A 22,278-nucleotide genomic window follows, 5' to 3' on the forward strand; every position below is an offset into this window, starting at 1 on the left:
GCTGAACGGGGTGGATATCCGTCTGAGACTGAATCGTAACAGTACCGCTTTCCATTTAATGGCTAATAGTGTCGATGATTACAAAACTAAAATCCAAGAAGCTAGACTCTACGTACGCCGTGTGAAAGTGTTACCTAAAGTGGGAAACGACATTAGTCACACGTTGAGCAGAACGACCGCCAAGTATCCGATACGACGCGTGGAAGTGAAAACCTTCACTATACCCAAGGGTCAGCGATCCATGATCGAAGATCATCTGTTCCAAGGACAGTTACCCAAACGTTTAATCCTTGGTATCGTCGAGAATACAGCCTTCAACGGAGACTTCACTAAAAATCCTTTCTACTTTCAACACTTTGGCGTGTCCAAGATCGAAGTCAGTCGCGATGGCAAGACCTTGTGTACCCGACCCTTCGAACCTGACTTTGACAAGAAGAATTACTTGAGGTCGTACTTGTCTTGTACGAAGCTACCGGTCAGTTAGGAACCAACACCAGTCACGGTATTACATATGAAGATTATGCAGGAGGCTACGCTTTGTGGGCTTTTGATTTCACTCCAGACCAAGGCAGCGACGAGGGACATTTCCACCCTATAAAATCAGGCCAGATTCGTGTGGAAATTCAGTTTGCAAAACGAGACCCTGATGAAACGTGAACGTCATCCTGTATGCAGAATTTGACAATACGATAAAAATCAAAAGTTTGAGAGAAGTCATTCTAGACTATTAGAAGCTATGGAAGACTGTTATCCCTCTTTACCTAGTGGAGAAACTTTAGACATGGAATGTGAGGAGACTGTGGAAGAAGAATCTCAAGATAAAGACGAAAAAGTTATCATGATGAAGTCAAGATGGCCAGAACAAGAAGCCCATTTAGTCTCCTGTTTTGTCAAACACTTGGTCAAAAAATTACGGAATTGATCAAGAAAGATTGCTATGGATGTCAAAACGATCATCGCAGTCAAATTCAACACGATAAATGCCTGATGCTGAGTCAAGAAGAAAAATTGGACGAGTATCTGGACGAAGCTTGGAGTCTTATCTCAGACAAAGTCGTGTTGCATCAGTGGTATAAAGACTTGCGTGAACATTCTTGTCCACCATTAACCACTCAAGAGATCCATCGTATCGAAGCTCTCCTGAATCAGAGTGGGGAGACGAAGCGAAGAAACTGTTATTTATCAGACATTTTCAAGCAAAAAGTCAGGATCGAATTGATCACTTATTATTACCTGTGAAGAGGAAGAAAACATGGATACCTGGGAACTTTATTACCTTTTGAACCACAGCTCGTACGCGGCTTCTTGGAATCCTGTCGTCTGTGCTAAAGATGAACTCCCTCATCGCAAACCTCAAGACCATCAAGCTTATGTGATCAACACGGACGACAGTCATCTCCCAGGAACCCACTGGGTAGCCGTCTACTTTCCTCAAGAAGGATGTGTGGAATATTTTGATTCGTATGGATTGCCTCCTTTGGAAGACGATATTCCTTAGAACATTTAGTAACTCATTTTGATCCTCGTTCTTCTTCGAGAAACAATGTGACAGTAGATAGATGGTTTTGTGACCATAATACTGGTCTTTTGTCTCAAGCTAGGAAACGTAGTGTCAGTCAATGGCCTAATGACTTCCAACAGTGAAAATCACAATTTCATTCACAACGTTGTCAGCCCTGTCCAAAATAATGTATTAGTTGAAAAAAATGTTTGTGATTTGAAAAAAATGTTTGATGTTATATTGTTTGATTATTGTTAAAAATGTTAGAGTTATTTGTTAGTGTTAAGTGATTTTGAATAAAAAATGTTGTGTTTTGAAAAAAAATGCCTTTGTGGTTTGTTTGGCTATAGGAATCTTGATTCATGCTCTTTGACTTCTTACTATCCCTAACATAACACTCGTTGAACGGTCCGACTCGAAAACCGTGTAGGGATGTTTTCCTTCACGTCCGCGCTTTGACTTTAAAGCCGGGGCAGCCTCCAGTCTAACCATCCATTGTCGACTCATCCTCCTACGAAGATGTGCTCCAGACTAGCTAAGCTAAACGAAGCCTACGTGAATTTGAATAGAGTCAGACATAGTCTGATACCGAAGCCTGAAGAGATAGAGAATGTGAGAATGTTAAAAGTCACTGAAGACCTGATAGAAGAGCTCTTCAGAGAAGAAATTAACAGGGAGAAAGAAGAATGGACAGAGAAGTACAGACTTCAGAAACAGCAGAGAGAGCAGCAACAGCAGCAGCAGCAGCAACCTGAACCTGACAGAGGCTTTGTCGACTGTCGTATCGACACCAAAAAGTTCTTCTTCTCTTTCCGAAGAAGCAGACCTATCGTCAGAAAGTCTATCGTCAGAGGACGTCGCATTCTTAGAAACTAAAAGATCGCCCTAGCTTCAACTTCGCACACAAAAAAACAGCCCTTTTCAGGGCTACCCCAATCTCTAGAAAAGAAATAACAATCGATTTGCCAATGTGTGTATGTAGAGTAGTGTGAATATAAACACTGACTCTTTTCTGGTGTGATTGTATGTGTTTGTGTTTGTAAGCACTCACGTACGTTTGTGTGGATAGCAGATAATGATAATGTTTTTTGATGTTTGACGTGTGGGAATAGTAGATTTGGGGTTTGTTTATTGCTGCTTGGCGTATGTCGATAGTATATTATTTTTTAATGAAAATTTTTAAAATAGTAATGGGTAGTTAAAAAAAGTGAGTGAGTGTTTCCTTTAGGTCCGCGCGTTGTTTGGTCATAATCTAGGTAATATAGGTTTTATCTTTGGGGATGTTTTCCTTCACGTCCGCGCGTTTTAAGTGATGATCTAGGTAATATAAGATTTGGGTCTTAGGGGGATGTTTTCCTTCACGTCTGCGCTTTAACTATAAATTGAAAACTAATCGTCAGTTGGGCTACCCATCGTCGACCTGTTAACAGCAAGGAATACAAGGACTGTGAAACTTCTAGAACTCCAGATGCACCTGGAATATGCCAGGCGTATAGTGAATGAGCTGGCTGCAGAGGCCATAGTAGAAGAGGAAGAATAAAGAAGGAAGAGGAGGAGAGAAGACAGAGGGAAGAGGAGGAAAAGAAAATAGAAGAGAAGATGACTTACAAGATACCAAAGACAGAGGATTGGAGTGATGAAGCTAATCATCCTCCCTCTGCGCTCCCAGTCAAAAGAGTGAAAGGAGACTGGAGTCAGAGATGTGTTTGCGGTGCCAGGCCGGGGAGGTGCAACCATTAACCAGGTGTCCTGGAGTTCAAAAAACAAACAGCCCTTTTCAGGGCTACCCCAATCTCTAGAAAAGAAATAGTAATCGATTTGCCAATGTGTGTATGTTGAGTAGTGTGAATATAAACACTCACTCTTTTTCCTAGTGTGAGTGTATGTGTTTGTGTTTGTGTTTGTAAGCGCTCAAGTAAGTTTGTGTGGATGGTAGATTTTGGATTTAATTTTGCTGCTTAGCGTATGTGAATAGTATAGTTTGGGTTTTGTAAGCGCTCACGTACGTTTGTGTGGATAGTAGATTATGGATTTGTTTATTGTTGCTTCGCGTATGTGGATAGTAGATAATATGACATGAGAAAAGTAGGGGATGTTTTCCTTCACGTCCGCGCGTTGTTTGGTCATGATCTAGGTAATATAAGTTTTGGGTTTTAGGGGGATGTTTTCTTTCACGTCCGCGCTTTTCGTATAAGAAGCCACAGTATTCGTGAAACACATACAGGAAGTAGTTAAAAGATGCGATAAGGACATCAATCTCATACGAAGCCTTAAAGGATCGAACTGGGGGTCCAATCAGGAAACACTGCTAGCAATATATCGGGCACTGATAAGATCCAAACTTGATTATGGGTGCCAAGTTTACAATCTAGCGCCAACAAAACAACTAAAAAAATTAGAGCAAATACAACGAAAAGCCCTAATTACAATCACTGGAGCATTACCATCAACTTCACTAGTAGAGCTCCAAGTACTAACAGGTTAACTTCCGCTCTATCTCAGAAAACAGGAACTAATACTGAGATATGCAGCCCGATTACAAACACAATCAAACACTCACCCCACATTGCTACCAATAGAGAAATGCAACACCTCCTTTAGCAACACTCAAAAGCACCACGTACCAACAGGAAAAATAGTGCATGAATTAACGAAACTACTCCCCATAGACATAAAGCAAAAAGAAAATAACAATACCTTCGATCCTGAACCTTGGTATAACGAAGACCCAAACATCAATACTTCTATCACCAAACATGGAAATAAATTAAATCAAGAACTGCAGCTGCACACTATAACATCAGAAATTTTAGCAACTAAGTATTCAAACCATCTACAAATATACACAGGCGGTTCAAAAACCACCAAACCCGCAAAAACAGCAGCTGCATACGTAATCCCCAAACTTAAGATACAAGTTGGTCACCGACTACCGGACCACTGTTCAATCTACACAGCAGAATTCTGGGCAATACTACAAGCACTAGAAAGGGTGGAGAAAAACAACCCACCCCAAACAGTAATAATAAGCGACTCGCTAAGCGTCCTTACAACCATTCTAAATAACAGCACCAACAACAGAGAAAATTTCCTAAATAAAACCAATTTAATACTAAAAAAAACTAAAAAGTAATAAACAACAAGTAGAATTCCTATGGGTCCCATCCCACATAAACATACTAGGAAACAATCTAGCAGACGACTTAGCTAAACTAAAGCTAAGCGAGCTAAACCACGTACCACTGGCATACAGTGTTAGTGAAATATACAGCCTAATAACAATCATAATAAATCAGAAATGGCAGAATATTGGGTCAATAGCAAGACAGGTAAAAAACTACAAAACACACTCAAAGAAACCATTAGAAATAGGAAACCACCTTTACTAAAAGGGAAAGATCAAAAAGTAATAAATAGAATTTATACAGGAAAAACCAAGTTGGCTAACAGCTACGGAAAACACATAGGACCAAAACCCCACAACACAAACTGTTTCTACTGTCGGGTGCCTGAAGATCTGCACCACATATTTAACATATGCTACAGATTAAAGAAAGAAAGGGAAATTTTCAAAGCTGAACAAAATAAAATAGGATCGCCGAGTACATATCCAGAATTCCTTAATAGCACGAACCCCAATTTAAAAACCACATACAACAACATCATAACTTTCCTTAAAAAAAATGAAATATATACAAAAATTTAAAAACAAAAAATTTAAATACCAATCATAAATAATTAATTAAACAATATACCCTTTTAAACCAATAGCAGGGACTAGGATTCGGTTCTCCCGACCTCTCCATTTATGAGAGGCGAGTGTGATCGACGAGAGAATCTAATCCGAAACCAGCTAAGCAACGAAATTAATTAAATTACACTAATAAATACTTACATAAATTAAATATCAAATTTGGACCAATGGCGAAGACAAGGATTCGGTCTCCCCGAACTCTCCATTTATGAGAGGCGAGTGTGATCGACGAGGGAATCTAATCCGAATCTAGCCAAAAGTATTACAAAATAAATACACTCATAAAACAAGTACCAAATTCTAACCAATAGAAAAACTCAATTTATCAAAACAAGCTGATAAAACTATACAAACAAATAGCGTAAATTAAAAAACACCAAGTTCAAATACCAGGAAGGAATATACAGGGGGTAGGTGGTGTAAAAAACAACCCTTTTCCACTTCTCTTAACATACTACTCTCCTAACACCCTAACAGCTCCAAAAGTCTATCTTCTATATAGGTGACAGCTATGACAAAAACTAGATATAACCATATAATCCCAAAATAGAACGTATAAGGTGGTCGCAAGAATAGACCATCAGGGATCCCCGTATTAAGACCCTAAACTTACACATATAAGGTAGTCGAAAAAACCCAACGACTATCAGGCCCGGCGGCACAATGCTGCAAATATAAGAAATATATAGAATACTACCCCAAACAATTACTCGTATAAGGTTGTCAAAAAACCCAATGACTATCAGGGCCAGCAGCACAAGGCTGCAACCAAAATTTACAACTAAAAAAATAGGACCCAAAATAATTACTCGATAAGATGGGAAAAACACCAATTCTATCCAGGGCCAGCAGCACAATGCTGCAAAACCAACCGACCAAAATGCTGTCACCTATTAGCTAACATCGACTTCAATAGACTCTATCTCTCTTAAAAACAGCACAGAGTTTCTTATTATTCAAATTCCAAAGACGGAAATTTAGAACAAAATATCCTGGATCGGAAAAACCCTGCTAACCTGTGGCAAGACAACTCCGCCCGAGCCCGACCACTTTCACCCTTTACCACGGACAGACATCAAAACCCATACGTGCAGTGCACGCTTCATAAAACAAAAATACGAATTAGATCGGGTCCAATCCCACTTGTCGCTAATCAGTGCAAATGAATGACAGAGTGCGTGCTGGGTCCAATCCCACTCAATCAAAAATATAGGCCTTACAATCAGATCGATATGTACACAAAAGTACCTCGACCTGACGGCCCAATCAATAAGTGTTCTGTGAACACATAAATGCCTGGAGGAAGTGGCACCATTCCTTCCCCCAGGAGTAATCAAAAAGGTGCCTGTGGCATCACAGACCAGTGGTACATGCTCAATGCGAGCGCACACCACTATAATTCAACTCAACAACAACAACAACAATCGTTCAAACCATTACACAAAGAATAAAGAAGAAGATGGCTTCGAACCACCTTGATAAAATGAAAAAATTACAAGAAGTCCTGGACAATTTGGGTATGATGGAGCAAATGTTAGTTAACCTAAACGAGGATCACTATTCTTATAGTCCCCATCGAGTGAAGATAGAGATCAACAATTTAAGAAAACTAAAGGAAATTATAAGTGATCTGTTGAAAGAAATAAAGAAGGAGAAGGAGGATGAAGAGGAAAGGATGAGGATGAGAGCATGGAACGAAAAAATTGAAAAGGAAGAAGAAAATGAGAAGAGGAAGAAAGAAGAGGAGGAGAAGCAGAAAGAAGAGAAAAAGAAGAAAAAGGAGGAAGAAAAGAAAGAAAAGAATAGAAAAAGTGTAGGACAGAAAATAAGAAGCTGGTGGAGAAATAGAAGAAATAAGAAGAAGAAGAAGAAAACCAAAGGCCCTTTTCAGGGCCACTCCAATATCCCTAAAAGAGCTTGACTTTCATTGCCTACCCCTTTTTATTTTATGTGTGTGTGTGTGTGTGTGTTGTATCCCTCTCCCCTGTTCCATTTCCATAGACCCATCAGGTCGGGACCTTATTAAAATAGGGTCCCGACCCTGTTCCATTTCCCCTTGTCCCTTGATAGGCCCACACTATATTCCTATGTTCAATTCCCCTTGTCCCTAGGCTGGCCCAAAATAGATTCCCATGTTAATTCCCATTGTGGGCCGGGCTAGTTTTCCCATGTTAAATCTACATAGTCCCCAAAGGGCCGGGACCCTGTTTTTAATGGTAAGTCCCATTGTCCCTAATCCGCCCCACTTCACTACTGACGTATCTGGGGTATCGGAACCTCATTGTTGATTTGATGTGTGTACTGTCAACACTTACTGTTCGGTATATTCGTGACTACTATAGCCCGTAGATCGTTTTAAAAGCATAAAATACGTTATTCATGTCATTCCCGTCTGTGTCAGGCTAAATCTCATCAACCTTGTTGCTCGTCCATGAGTTTTACAACTTTCTGAGGATACTATGAACAGTCTTTTGTTGTTGAAGGCCGCATTTGTAGACAATGAAGAGCGGACTTATAAGTATACCTTTTAGAGTTGATGTTTCTCTTTTTGTAGTCTACGTATGCCAGCATCGTTCACATCAGACTAATATTCATGTTTACGTGTGGTGAGCTTGATGCAGGCGAGTACTCTAGTATTGAAGTCACAAATGATGACGAGCTTGTCTCCCGTCGGCACGCCTGCTTTAACCGACTAAGAGTCTTCATAATATTTGTTTCTGATCTTAGCTGGGTTGGTCATGCTGATTGCATATGCGCTGGTGATATTTGCATAATTTATTTCCACCCCCACCCCCGAAAGTTGGAGTATCATCTGCGTAAGTTTGTAATTTACGCTCTTTGAGAGATTTGTGAGCTTGTTGTCTAGATGCGATTTGACTGGTTTTATTCCCACACGTTTTTTCCCCACATTATGTAAGTAAGGATACATTCATACATTACAGACTGAAGTCTCTTTAGTTTATTCGAGCTAAAAACAAATCCAATGAGTTACCACAAGCGACTCATACTGGCCCCTAAAAACAACCAGGACGGAATAATAGGCGGCTATTTTGATTACAACTGATAGGACTCCGGTCACAATTATTACTTCCGGTTCAGTACCCACGAATGTAGTCCCGGTCTATTTTAGAGAAAAAATAATTTTCCTCTCTCATTTTGGTGGTGATACAAGAGTTAGATTTATGCATTTCTGGTGTTGAGATAAAGAATATTATAGAATATGTGCATTAGGGTGTGGTTGTCTGTGTGTATTTAGGCGACAATGCACAGTGACTAATAAGGCATTTATGCTGATCCGGAAGTGAAATATGTGATCCACTGCATGCTACGTTGTTTATAATCTAATTTCTAAAACAATATGCCGGATAATCTATGACAATAACTTCACCATGCGTTCATCGTTGAAAGTATTTTAGATTAACATGTGGTTTATCAGGACTTGGACACAGTGGAAAGTTTAGTACTAAGAAACAATGTTGTTGTTGTGGGGTTTAACGCCATTTTTCAGCACACGATAGGCTATACATGGCGGCCATTATTAATGGTGGAGGAAGAACCCGGGAAAACCCCGGAAAGAACCACCGACCCTCGAGAAGCTACTGGCAAGCTTTCTCACATACCCACATTGGCTGAATCTTAGACTCGAACCGCCGCAGACAGAGGTGAGATGGCAGTGATCCGTAACGAAGAGCGCTTTAGACCACTCGGCCATCGAGGCCCCACTAAGAAACAAACGCAAAGACTATATTGGAAAAGTAACTGTGATCTGAGTCCTACTCGTTGTATGAGCACAACACACATAAATAAAATGTTCCCGGTCATATAGAAGCCGATGCTTTGTAAAAGAGACACAAACTGTTTGGTAGCTTGGGCTGTAATTATGTTGCTCCATTAACAACTTTAGGATTAATTCGTAGCCATAGCTTCTTGACATTACTGGTACTGTCACTGTTGCAAGTACTGTTGAATGTTTGTCATTTCATCTCCGGATTCGTTGTCATTTAAAACCTTTGTTTAAACAAGTCATGTGTATCCCATTTTTTTTCTGCCACCAGCAAGAAATGCGCAACCCGTAAATGATTAATCCACGAAAGTAGTCAAAACGTATAGACATGCTTTAGGATGTATACTGCTACAAGACAGCCAGCAGTGCTGAATCGATCGATAATTAAGTTGCGTAAGCTCACATTACAAGAGTCAAGTAGTGTAGTTTCGACTGATAATCAAGCCTTATAACAGGTATAGATATAATCAAAATTCGGACTGCAAGATTTCCTTTCATATTAAAGAATGAATGTGGCACATAATGATAAAAATTCAGATTGATATTAACAATAATGTTTTGAGGGAGTTTATTGAGGTCTCTAGAAATGGTATTAAACTGACAAACGACGGGTATAGGCCTATAAAGAAACTTCGATCACAGTATCGTTTGACTGCATCATATCGATTTATCAAAGAAGCCCCAAAATATTATATGCATTTTCATCTATATAATCGGAATACATTGACAAATTTATTAACTTGATTACTGTCCCGCCTCACAAAGAATGAAAGGCGTAATCACTAGTTATTTCCGCCATGTAAAAATGAGCATGTTATTTCCTGTTATCCACTTACCTTTCAGTCGCAAGTCGCTTGCTTCGCTGGAATTCAGCGTCTCATGTTTCCAATGAACAATTTAAGAACGCAGTTATGTCATTATTTGTGTGCTTAAATTTAGTTTTCCTTGTGAAAGGTTGTCAAACGTTTTTCATGCAAAACCTAAGAACTTAGATAATATATATCTGCACAGATTGGGGATAATGTTGAGCAGCAATACTACTATATTTGGGTAAAAAGATATAGATAATTAGTAAAATGATAGTTTATGATTATAATCAGACTAGACTTGTTAGATAGACTACATCTATTTCTAAACAGGTCCCTTCAGATTTTGAGAGAAGCTCGGGACAGTTCGAGAGTTTGAGACCCCTAGGCCCTGGTTATATTTATATTTGGAAATAAATCGAATACCAAAACATGCACATACAATTGAATATATAAAGATTGAAAAGTACAAAGCGAATTATTTTCATACTTGTTTCTTTTAAAAATGGCTTTTCGAGGCCCCTTAGGGATTGAGACCGGTTGATATTGCCCATTCCCCCCCCCCCCCCTTGGACTTGTTTCTAAACACAGATGCTGGTAATCGTGTCTTGAATATTCAGTTATATAAGCAGTAACTACTTTAAAAGAAGTTGGTTCCGCTTGGGATATTTTTGGAATAGTAAGGATTAAAATGAATTTATCTAAATCTGATGACGTTAGAAATGATTGGAGAAAAAGAACTTGCTGGTGATCAGCAGGTACTTAATTGGATATGGCCACGCGATGAGAAATGACTGTGTAATTTGCGTTGTTGAAGAAAGCAGAAGTAAATAATGTTATTAGAAGGAACTGTAACTAGCAAGAAAACAATATCAGACGCTACAACAAACTCCAGAGGGTCCGTAACCGAGTTTTCGTTGCACGTTATCCTTTGTATATTAAGCGCGGATATTGTCAGAAGATATCCAAATATTCAAAATGGAGAGGTACGACGAAAGGTACGACGCAGCTCTTCTAGGCATTCTTCAAAATGAAGAGACAATCGAGAAGTTTCTTCACGTTATCATGGGATTTCTGTACAGAAGGTGATATGTTGTTACATCTTACGGATTATTTGTGTGAGCGCATTATATTTCTATAAGAGTGCAGTTTCGTACCGAATATTTACTGGCGTCGGACCAGTGACGGCCAATTTTTCATATGTTTTTGATCCGTTCAGTCTTCAGAATGCCGTTATGAAATCCATTTCTTACGACAACAAACCTGTCCATATTACGAACCTAAAACGTATTAAAAATTTGAAACACACTAATATATTAACTTAGTAAAAGGACAAAATATAGCCGTTGAATTTAGTACTCCAACGTAAGACACATCACCCAATATTTGTTTCTTCTGGAGGGTGATGGGTCTTACTGCCTAAATAACGGCATATATTTATACCTGATCCTTTATAGTTGGAAACGTTCCATTGTAATTCATTTTTTTTGTGAGGCTAGACCTCAACATATTATTATTATTATTACTACTGTTATTATTATTATTATTATTATTGCCATTTGATTTATTACATACTATTCCATGCTGCAACATTTATTTCATTGTGAAATATTTACTTCATTCCCCAGTCGCTAACAAGTAGCAACAAAAATAATAAGTTAAATTATAACTTGGATAAGCAGTATTTTACAAGGAAAGAGACAGTGGAAAACTAGCAACAAAGTCAACAAGTCAGCTACAAATATTGCTAAGCAAACATTAACAAAATTCAATTAGTGACATTTGCTTCTTAAACATAAAACATTACTTGGACATTTACAATAGCATTCTACTTTTCTGTTAAATGGTGAAAATGAATTCAGCATGAGGCTTTACATGCTTTTAGAATGCAAATTTATTAACCTGCATTCATGTTTCCATTCATCTTTATTAAATGTCCATAATTTCTGATGAAAGATATTTTATTCACAAATACCAAGTTTAATTAATAATAATAATTAATATATATTTATCACTTCACAGTTTTACACAACAGTTTTCACAGATGAAGAAGGATTCAACAGCATCATCAGCACATGCTAAAGTTGTCACATTCTATCTTGAGAATACCTTCATCTTTCTTGTCTGCTAGTAGTGGCTGTTCTTGATTACAGCTTCTGCAAACATTGTTATTTTTCATTTTGTTTCTTAACTCCTGTGCCTGTCTCTTTGTTTCTTTCAATTTTGATTTCTTTTGGCTTCTCTGTTTCTTTGTTCTTCTTCCTTGTCTCTCTTTTCTGTTTTCTTCTCTCAACTTCCAGCTTTCTTTTTCTCTCCTCTTTATCCTTCTCTTCTAACTGCTTAAAAAAAATCATCAGTTGTTATGACCCTGGGTTCTGTAACAAGCTTCGTTTTGGCTGCCCGAGGTTTAGTTGGTACTGGAGGAAATATGTAAAAGAGTGATGGTGGAATCAGGCCTTCTTTCACTAGAGGGCTACCACCAATGAAAGGACCACATGTGGTTATTGTATCCACAACCATGGGCTGAGTTACCTTTGTAGCTGAAGTCCATGGTACATTTTCAGCAACTTGGTAAAGTGTGATTGTATCAGGTGTGTTTTGTCAATGGCATCTGGACTGACTGGGTATATTCCAGTTTTTCTGAATACTTTAATTCTAGCTGGTGAATAGAATTGACCAATTGCAGGAAATTTGGCTTTATTCAAGACTTGATTTTTGTGAATAAAGCCAAAGTTAGTTGCCAGTGTGCTAAATCTGTGTTTCAGTGGACCATTAATACCAGTATCAAGGGGCTGTAGCAGGGATGATCCTGGCTTTTAAAAAGTAGTTGGCAAAAAAATCGCCAACCTCAGTATTTTGTCGCCAATTTTCAAAAACTGTCACCAGAACAAGTAGTGAATATTCTTCCAAGTCTATTAATGTAATAGGCAATGAAAATTGCAAAAGATGGGATAGTTATTACTTTATTAACAACAAGCAATACAGCTGTAATATTACAGAATAAATTATTACGTGACTGTTTTGCACTATTAAAATGTTGTAGAATGTCACATGATGATTCGTCATGATTTTAGGGCTGCCCACTTGTTGAATGCATATGATGTGTACATATCTACTTTAAGGTCTGAGAGTTGGGTGGCACCCTGAAATGGAAATAATCATTAATTTTTTATGCCATAAATATTTCATTTATAATTATACATGTTCAGATTATATATATATATATATATATATATATATATATATATATATATATATATATATATATATATATATATATATATATATATATAATTAGCAAGAAGTAGTTGGCATTAATGCAGCAATCACAGTGTACTACAGATGTAACATCACAATAAATATTTTAAGGTTGTACATGTTTTTCCTTATGTTACTGTCATTTTAATCCATAGAATATTAAATATTACAGTTAACAAGCTATAATATAATATTTTCAATACATGTATGATACACAGCCTTGGAATAATCGTGTGGTAGTAAGCCGCAAAGAAAGTATTCCACATGGCACTGATAATGGCATTTTTACTTTGTTCCTCATGGCACTGATACTGGCATTTTTACTTTTACCAATAGCAGCGATCTTCGCTACTTCCATGGTCTTTGCATCCCGTATCACCATTAGTGCATAGGGATGACTGTTGTCACCTGAAAAAAATGCATTATCAAATGTAAAATATCTACTTTCCTGACATCTACAGTATCTCACTCATTTTTAAAAATAGAAACATTGGATATTAAGCAAATCTATATTGTGTATATTATTTTCCAAATAGTTTTGTAAGGAACTTTAGTTAATGACATGTTAATTATAAAAACCTATTATCGTACTTTGCAATGTAAGATAAGTGACATGTAATTTGACCATCAATTTCATGCATTCAGTAATTAAATCCCCCCCCCCCCCCCCCATGGCTAGCATCACAAAGTACATCTCTGTCAACCAGGAGTTTCTGAAATTTATTTTTGCCTTGCTTTACATGCTTTGCTTGTAGTAAATTGCTTCCTAAATCCCAAGAATGATCACTGAATGCTGTAGAATTTTCTCGACAAGCAAATATGATCTCCATTCCCAACAATGAAACTTACACGAGTCAACACCTGGCATTAATGTACCGTAATATATAAGCATAAATTCACACCCATTTTAGGGATTTTTAGATACAACAAAAAGGGCATGGTTTATTTATCAATCAATTGCAAATGCTTCCACTCACTGTAGAATAGGCAGTTTTTTTGAAGTATGTTGAATAGGCTGAAGCCTAACCTTCAGCTATTATATAGAATATGAAATGGGGATACTTTGGGGGGCAAATAAGGCACTCCACAGGGAGAAACAGCGTGTCCTTTTTGAAAATTTCATGTGTATTGGAAAAAGCAGAGAATATTTAGTCAAAATGATGCTTAAATAGATGCCGCAAAAAAACCTTCCCGCTGGTAGGTCCCAATCTGCCTGTTTTCAGATTCAATCTCCCGACTTGACTTTTGAAAACATTTAGAATAACTGTACTGTGTGGTATGGTATAACTAAATTTATTCAATGACTATTTGAATTCTTTGGAAATTAATTCATTCTTTATGTACATTTGAAACTTCAACACAGAAGAGGCATTTAAATTTTTCGTTCATTGGAACGTATTCGCATTTCTTGCAACTATTGGAATTGATAGGACTTTTAGGAACAAGGAATTCATTCACCATGCTCTCAGTTAATTTAATTCTTTTGTTCTTGTATTTTGAGACATAAATTATTTTTAATTATGCAAAACTTGTTTGTTTTGCTATTTCTTGTTGCATAGTTTAAGTCTCTGCAGTCGTAACACGGGATTGACAGCAAAAGGAAAAGATCAATGAGCAAAATTAGCATATATTACTTACCCCTCCTGGATTCATGTTTGGTGACACACTCCTTCTTCCTCAAAATATGACAGCCAGTTGTAAATGAATTTACGACTTGTGCCTTGATACATATATAACAGAACATCTGTTTTAACTTCGTATCATATCTCAGTCCCGGACACACAAGTTTCCAGCTGTCTAGAAATTTTAGGGAACTTTTGACCCATTCATCATGATGTGGTGTTGCACTTGAGAAGCATTACTACCATCACTACATGCAGATGATGTCGGACTGCCAGTTTTAATATCAGGTTCAGTGACTGTGTTGTCTGGTGAATTTGCACTAAATCCAAATGCTGTTAATTTTGTTAACTTACTGTTAGGATGAGATGATGATGAACATGCCGTGTCTAACTTATGTTTACCCATGTTAATGTTGCACTGTCGACAGTATATAATTGTGATTGAGATTTTTTCCATTTGCTTTGTATTTATACACAGCAATTGGTACTTCAGAGGTAATCAGTTTTCTCCGAAGTTTTAGCAAAACTATTTTATTAGTATATTTATTTAAAAAAACCAGAAGGATTAGCCATTCAATTATTTGTAGCTGTTTTTGTTCGCATCTTCAGAGGTCGGTCAATTGTAGGTATAGTCTGGTAGCATGATTGAGTGTATCGCAGCACACAGTACCTAAGCCAGATGTCAACATAAGCAGATTATGATGTAACAATGCACTTTAAAGATGGGTTTGTCAATACGAACAAAGGATTTGTTTATGTAACAGATTCCAGTGCATTGTGTAGCCAAGTTTGTGGCTTTTTTTCATTGACCCTTTGAATTTATCCACTCCAAATCCATGATTGAATGTACAAATTAAAAACCCAAAAAGGCTATCAGCAACAAAAATCGCCAGTGGAATATTTTGGTACCAATAACGGGAAAAAAATGCAATTTGCGATATTGCCAAAGCCCAGGGTGATCCCTGCTGTAGGATGTATGTGGAGGTGGACCAAGCATTTCAGCATTTTCACATGCAACCTTTGCCAATTGCAAGTTTATGTGACTGTATTGATTATCATAGACAAGTAGAACTGGTCGTTCTTTACCACAGTTTGGAAGAAACAGATCCTTGAACCAGGCCAAAAATAGTTCCGAATCCATGCAACTAGACTCACTATAAGCAAAGTGCCAATTGTTGAGTACAGCATCCCTGTAGGTGGTATGAGAATATGATTTTTTAAAATTCAGACAAGGTTAGCAGAATCCATCATTAGCACAGATGCATAAATGAGCAGTTATATGATCTGTTGATGATACAACTTGTTGGTAGGCATGTTGGCCTCTTGTGTCTGGAACTCTCTGATGTGCCATTTCCTTACTGCTCCAACCTGTCTCATCTGCATTGAATATGCACTGTGGTTTATCTTTCAAACCCAGTCTGTCAACAATATTCCTTAGAAGTGTGAAGTACTGATACATCACATTCTGATTTGCCATTCTGGATCTGGAACAATCTGGTCTTTCTGGCTCTTTTTAAGTGAGTTTTCTGTGTCTCTCAAAACTTTTTCAGAAACACTGATCAGATGGACCTCAGTTTAGATTAAATAAGGTCTGGTTTCCACTTTTCCTAACTAATGCTATTACATACTGCCTGACTATCATCCGAGACATTGGAAAGCCTTGTTGAGTCATATATTCTAAGTAGTGGACCAATGCAGCTTCCTCTTCCTCAGTTATCATCCTCTTTGGTCCAGTTTTATGGTTATTATATAGACCTTGGACATGGTTGTCAGTAGTTTTCTGAGGGATCCTGAAATCCCAGGAAGCTTTTGTTACTGTCAATCTGCCTCTTGACTTCGGAAATAGCAGCCTCAAGCTCGTCCAATTGATAGCTCTGCCTTTTTTGCATTCTGTTTTTTGAATGGAAAGAAAACAAAGCATCTGTTTTTGAGATTTGACTCCATTTCAAATCTTAAAATATAGGCATGCCTTATTTTATTTATTGGAGTATGATGTGGAATATTAATAGTTCACTGGGGTGGCCGAGTGGTCTAAAACACCCTCCGTTACGGATCACTGCCATCTCACCTCTGTCTGCATGGGTTAGAGTCTAGGATTCGGCTAATGTGGATATGTGAGAAAGCATGCCAGTAGCTTCTCATGTGTCAGTGGTTCTTCCCGGGGTTTTCCCGGGTTCTTCCTCCAACATTAATACTAGCCGCCATGCATTTCCTATTGTGTGCTGAAAAAAGATGTTAACCCCACAGCAATGACAACAATAGTTCACTGCTTAGCACAACTGACTCAGTGGCCTAAAGAACAAAAACACGGGCATTCTTTGACTATGTCAGATTTGTTTGTACCATACATAACTGTTAGACATTTGTGTATAAACTTCTACATTTTAAACTGCATACATACAGGAAAATAGCTGTATTCTGTGTAAGTCTATCCACAATGTTACTTGGATATAGATTATTTGGATGTGAATACATGACTGTGGGTTTGCAAAGAAGTATTTCAGTAAAAATTTGCTAAAGTTACTGATTAATTACTATGGTATAATATGTGCAAGGGAAAAAACTAAAACTGGTCTAAGTTAAGTTTTGAAAAGGGACAGTACTCAGTATCAAATAATGATAAAGACTATAGCACAGGAAATGATGCAGTTAGTACATGAGGATACCATGTTACGGAAGCAGACAACATGACAATACATGAAACTGGAATTTATAAGATACAAAAGAAACATGAGTGTTATTATTTATTTCAGGATATGGCATGATTGAAGGTAAGATATTTATTTATTATGTTTGTGCAGGTGGACAAATTATATATTTTTGCTGTGACAACTGCAAAACATCATAGATAGACTAGCCGTGTCAAAGGTCATGACCCCCCCAGACAGTATATATACATAGGGAATAGTGTTATACTTTTTTTGTTTTTCAGCTTACTTGTTGAATTTGGAGCATGTATTTATTTTTTCAGCATATATTTATTTTCTTCTTCTTAAAATTACCAATTGGAAGTGATGTAATGCACGTGTTCATATAAAAAATGAGATTGGCCATCACTGGTTCTTGGCTGTCACTGGTCCGACACCAGTAGTCCTACAGTGTAAGACATATCTCATGTTATTTGTGTTTTAGTGCTATGTCTTACTGCCCAAATAATGGCCTTTTTATAGCGTGTTTCAATGTCAATTGACATTGGGATGAGTAGTCAAAATTTCAGGAATATCTCATACACTTGGCAGCCCATACCAACACTCTTCCACAAATTGATGTGTGATTAATATACTTACTGTGCTGTTTTTTTATCCTGGTGGAATCAAAATCTGATACTAGCAAATGGATGATTTCATGTTCTGTTGACACATGTTTGAATTTGTTGAAATGCAGCTGTAGTCGAGGTATGCTGAAGTATGTTCATATAGGTTCTTGTTGGGGGATATGTTTCTTACATTTCCAATAGGCATAATATATTTTGTTCATTTCATTCAAGAATAATACTTCAGCTTAACCTGATTTCTGCATTCCCTGCTTGAATCGTTTTCTGTCCAACTGAAATGTAGGCCAATGAAATTTGAAAACGGGTCCATTTGCTTGTGTAAGAATTTGAATTTCTTAGGAAAAAGACATCAAAGTAAGTAAAGTCTGACTAATACATTATAACTTCAATTTGTAGAAAAGTGCCAATATGGGCTGTCAAGTGTGTGACATATTCCTGAAAATTTGACTTTTGTTACAGTGTCAGTCTACATCAAAATATGCTACACAGCACCGTCATTTAGGCAGTAAGACCTCAACACCCAAAACATAAATATCAAGACTGAGGTCTTACGTTGTTGGACTATTTCTACAAATGATAATGTTGCATTTTCCATTAACATTAGTTGCATTTAATAGAAAGAATTGTGAATGTTTTTTAATATGCATGTTTATTTTTTAACATTAAAAGAAGGAATGAAATTAAATTATAAAAACATTTAAAAATTAACCAAAGTTTCCAAATGACTGACATTCTTCTACAACGTAACTCCCTGCTATTAGCAGGTTATTTTTTAAAATATTAATAAAAATTGCAATTAATATACACCAGTGGAAATTTTCATTTCAATGGCTTAAGCTTTGAGAAGTTATTGCTGAAAGAACATCCCTTTGATCATATAAACAGGTAACAATTTCATACAGTACATATGTATTATGATGTCCTATTACTGCAGCATTTGAGCATTTCAGAGAACCACATTCCGAATGACTCATATGTAAACATATAGTCAAGAGGTTCACATACCTGTCAGGGTAACAGTTGGAAGAAATTCTTTATTGGGTCCATGTATTTCCTGCCAACCACCACAAACTGGCTGCAGGCAACTTTTAAAATGCATTATAGTGCTCATTTATCTGTGAAAATATGTTTTAAGTAAACAAAATATGAAACTTAAAATATAATACGTGAAGAAATTTTCAAATAAGAAGTCTGATTTGCAACTGTAAAGTGTTGGTATATGTGCATTTCTTTTTTCAAAATCATTAAAACATCCGTTACATTCATTAGGTAATTGAAATATTTTTTCAGTGCTCAAAGAAAATTGACTTTAGACAGAAGCCCTGTCTGAAATTCCACAAGCCTGGACTCCAGTTTTCACATGCTCAAAAGTTTCCCATTTTTTAATATTGTCACAGTAACTACAATTTGAATATAAATTCAGTAGGGTTCAAAAGGGGTTTGAAGGTAATACAAGTATCATTAGTGTTCATCATAACGCTGGCATGCTTCACAAAGTAAAACTCAACTTAGAGGTTGTTTTTGGCTTTGCTGATAGCTAAGTGCTTCCTAAATCTGCTTAAAAAATGAATTACACTTGAACACTATTCCAACAAGTGAAATGATCATGCTTTGCATTCTATATATGCAGTTAAATCTGACTTCAAAGAAATGTTGCTGCTGTTCACAAACTTGTCAAAAATATAATACATGTGGCTTAAACATTCTCATTCAGGGCAATGATATGTAATCACTTTTGTTCTTGATTTACCTATAATGGGTCATGCCACTTCCAGATCCTACCTATGCAGATTGGCATAATGGGCTCACCCACTACAGCCTTCAAACACATCTCTAGCTATTTTCAACCAGTTAAGTAATGTGTGAAATGGTGGTTTATGACCTGACCTCTTTGCTTGTAATTGCCATTATTTAAACTGCCCAAGGGATAGTTTTACATCAGCTCCAATCATGACTGTTTACCATTCATACACACCACATTTTAAGATATTTATATATAAGACATTTTCTCAAACCTTGACTGTGTCAGTGGGTTTGGGGGTACAAAATCATATTGTTAGCATGACACACCATGCTTTAGTCTGATTAAAATCAGATCTCAATTTCTTGAAGGACAGTGGAAATCTGATTTGAATCAGATAGTGCCATGTTATGGCAGGTATGCCAACATCTTGAAAATACATTTGCACATCAGTGTGATCAAAGTTTCCTCAGGCAAATTAAAATTATTTTCCACAGACCCGATGGGTACCTCACTTAGAATATAGGACAGGCCGATCTAAAATTAGAGAGGCCCCATGTGTTGGACTATCAGATTTTTTTAAGCACTGATTTTAGTATGTTTAAGTGCATTGTATCAACTAGCTACAATGTCGTGGCCTCAACGTCCACACTGTTGGGGTATAGATATATGTATTAGTACTATGTAGTAAATAGATGTGCATTATTTTTTTACAGTTATTATTTTTATTCCACAAAAAAATAATTGTGCTGATGATTGTTATCAATATAATTTTCATAAAAAAATGTTTATTGTTTATCTGTTTTAGTTATTCTTAGATATTAATTTGCGTCTATAATTTTCCCTAGCAATTCAATGCCTCGCAGGCATGTATATAAAGGAAAGGTTATTTAAACAGTATTTGACAAGATATGTTATTTATTGTTTTTTAACAGATGTAAATTGTAAGACTTTTAAAAAAAGTGTGCCCCTCCCCTTGAAATTTATTAATATGAAATTTAAATCATGCGGACAAATTCATTCTCCATAAAGCTTTTGAGACAGTGATATTGATTACATTTTGTCATCTGATAGACTTTTGCAAATTAGACCATGTCAACAGACCAGTTTGAAGCACTTTTGATTTGAAATCTGTTTAATTCAGATGATTTTTGTTTTCAGTGTTACATTCTTGTCTACTTGTATAGTACTTGAGAAACGTTAAAAGGGAACTAAATCCTTGTATCTACCATCTCAATCTACCATTAAAGATACTGTGCCCAAAAGTTGTATGTTGTATTTATTTGATGTAAAAAAAAAAACCAGAGCTAACAATATTTGTAGCAAGACAGATTTGCTACAACTGCCATATAGACTCATGCATAAGCCCAAAAATTTAGAAGTAGAAAAAGATCCTGGAAAAAGAGGGGTCAGATTATCCATAGCTAAGGTCTAGACTAGAAAATTTTGATTTTTTGTTTTAAATTCTCAATTACTGGTATTTATTGTTAGTGTAGATCACTGAAGATAAGATCATATGTCTAATGATGCCACTTTAGCTCATACAGTATATGCTGTCATGAAGTCAAACAAGCACTTTTTTAAAAACTCTACAGGTATGATAATGAATGGAAAGACGGGTATTACTGTACTTTACTTCTATTTGAATCATTTCCATCCACTAAAAAATGCAGCCATACATATATTAGAGCCATGATTTTGTGTATCTCATTCCAAAAGAAATGCAATGAAGTGTTTAACCCTTGGCTAATCAGTGATCATTAAACTCTACATTACCGTACAAATGCACTCTAGCTTTATTTTGGTATTAATATGAAACCAAACAATTGGTAAATAATCTTTTGTATGAATTATGATTCTGAAGGTATTTATGACAGAAACATAATTGTTGATAATATAATTTGTGGGATTTCTTTGACAGGTGTGTTTTGAAGTAAAAGGCAGCCACCTTTATTTTGCTAAAAGCACACTTGATGTACTGGAAAAAACTGAGCACCTACAGTCACTGTTTATCTTTTACTATTGTTAAGTTGTTTATAAAGCAAAGAGGCTTATTTGAACAATAACTACCGCTATTCTTAATCCATGATACATAATGCCTCAGGGATAATGGATTTGTTTTGGCGCATAATGCCAGTGAATTTACTAATTCATGCTGACTCTGATATATTGTTTAATAAGAAAAGATAGGAATCAAGGTTTCTTCTAAAAGTTATAACTGTCACACCTGCTTGAACAATGTCCACACTGATGACCAATCATTTTTTATGTTATCTGTATTGAGCAACCAGTAGTAAAAAGGAATGATAAAAAAAATATCCAATACAAATTAATAACAAACCTCCAATTAAAAAATTTATGATAAAGTATAAATAGGATTCAACCACTATCATTAGTTATTTAAGTTTATTCTTTCTAGAAACTTAAGGCAAAATGAATAGTGGTGGAAATAAAAGTAAGCATGCTGCTTATGATGCTGTGTTCGAATTTAAAGTTATTATTGAATATGCCAAAAGCAAATAATAATTGTCCTACAGC

General features: G+C 36.5%; 1 protein-coding gene across 3 annotated transcripts in view; it reads left to right on the top strand.

Moving 5' to 3' along the window:
* The first annotated feature begins 10,798 nt into the window (after positions 1-10,798).
* LOC149802676 (nudC domain-containing protein 3-like) overlaps positions 10,799-22,278 on the top strand; it is a 29,006-nt gene continuing 17,526 nt past the window's right edge. Inside the window, exons 1-2 of one of the 3 annotated variants that reach the window (XM_089952055.1) lie at positions 10,817-10,930; positions 17,479-17,496. Coding sequence is in view for 2 of the 3 variants with exons in the window: in XM_089952053.1 (XP_089808179.1) it covers positions 10,824-10,930 (107 nt within the window). In the remaining variant the exon portion in view is untranslated. Of the gene's footprint in view, positions 10,931-17,478; positions 17,497-22,278 lie in introns of all 3 variants that reach the window. The other 2 variants (XM_089952053.1, XM_089952054.1) reach the window with 2 other exon arrangements.

This window comes from Sinohyriopsis cumingii, chromosome 3, assembly GCF_028554795.1.
Source record: "Sinohyriopsis cumingii isolate HCF-2022 chromosome 3, ASM2855479v2, whole genome shotgun sequence".
Taxonomy (NCBI): Eukaryota; Metazoa; Mollusca; class Bivalvia; order Unionida; family Unionidae; genus Sinohyriopsis; species Sinohyriopsis cumingii.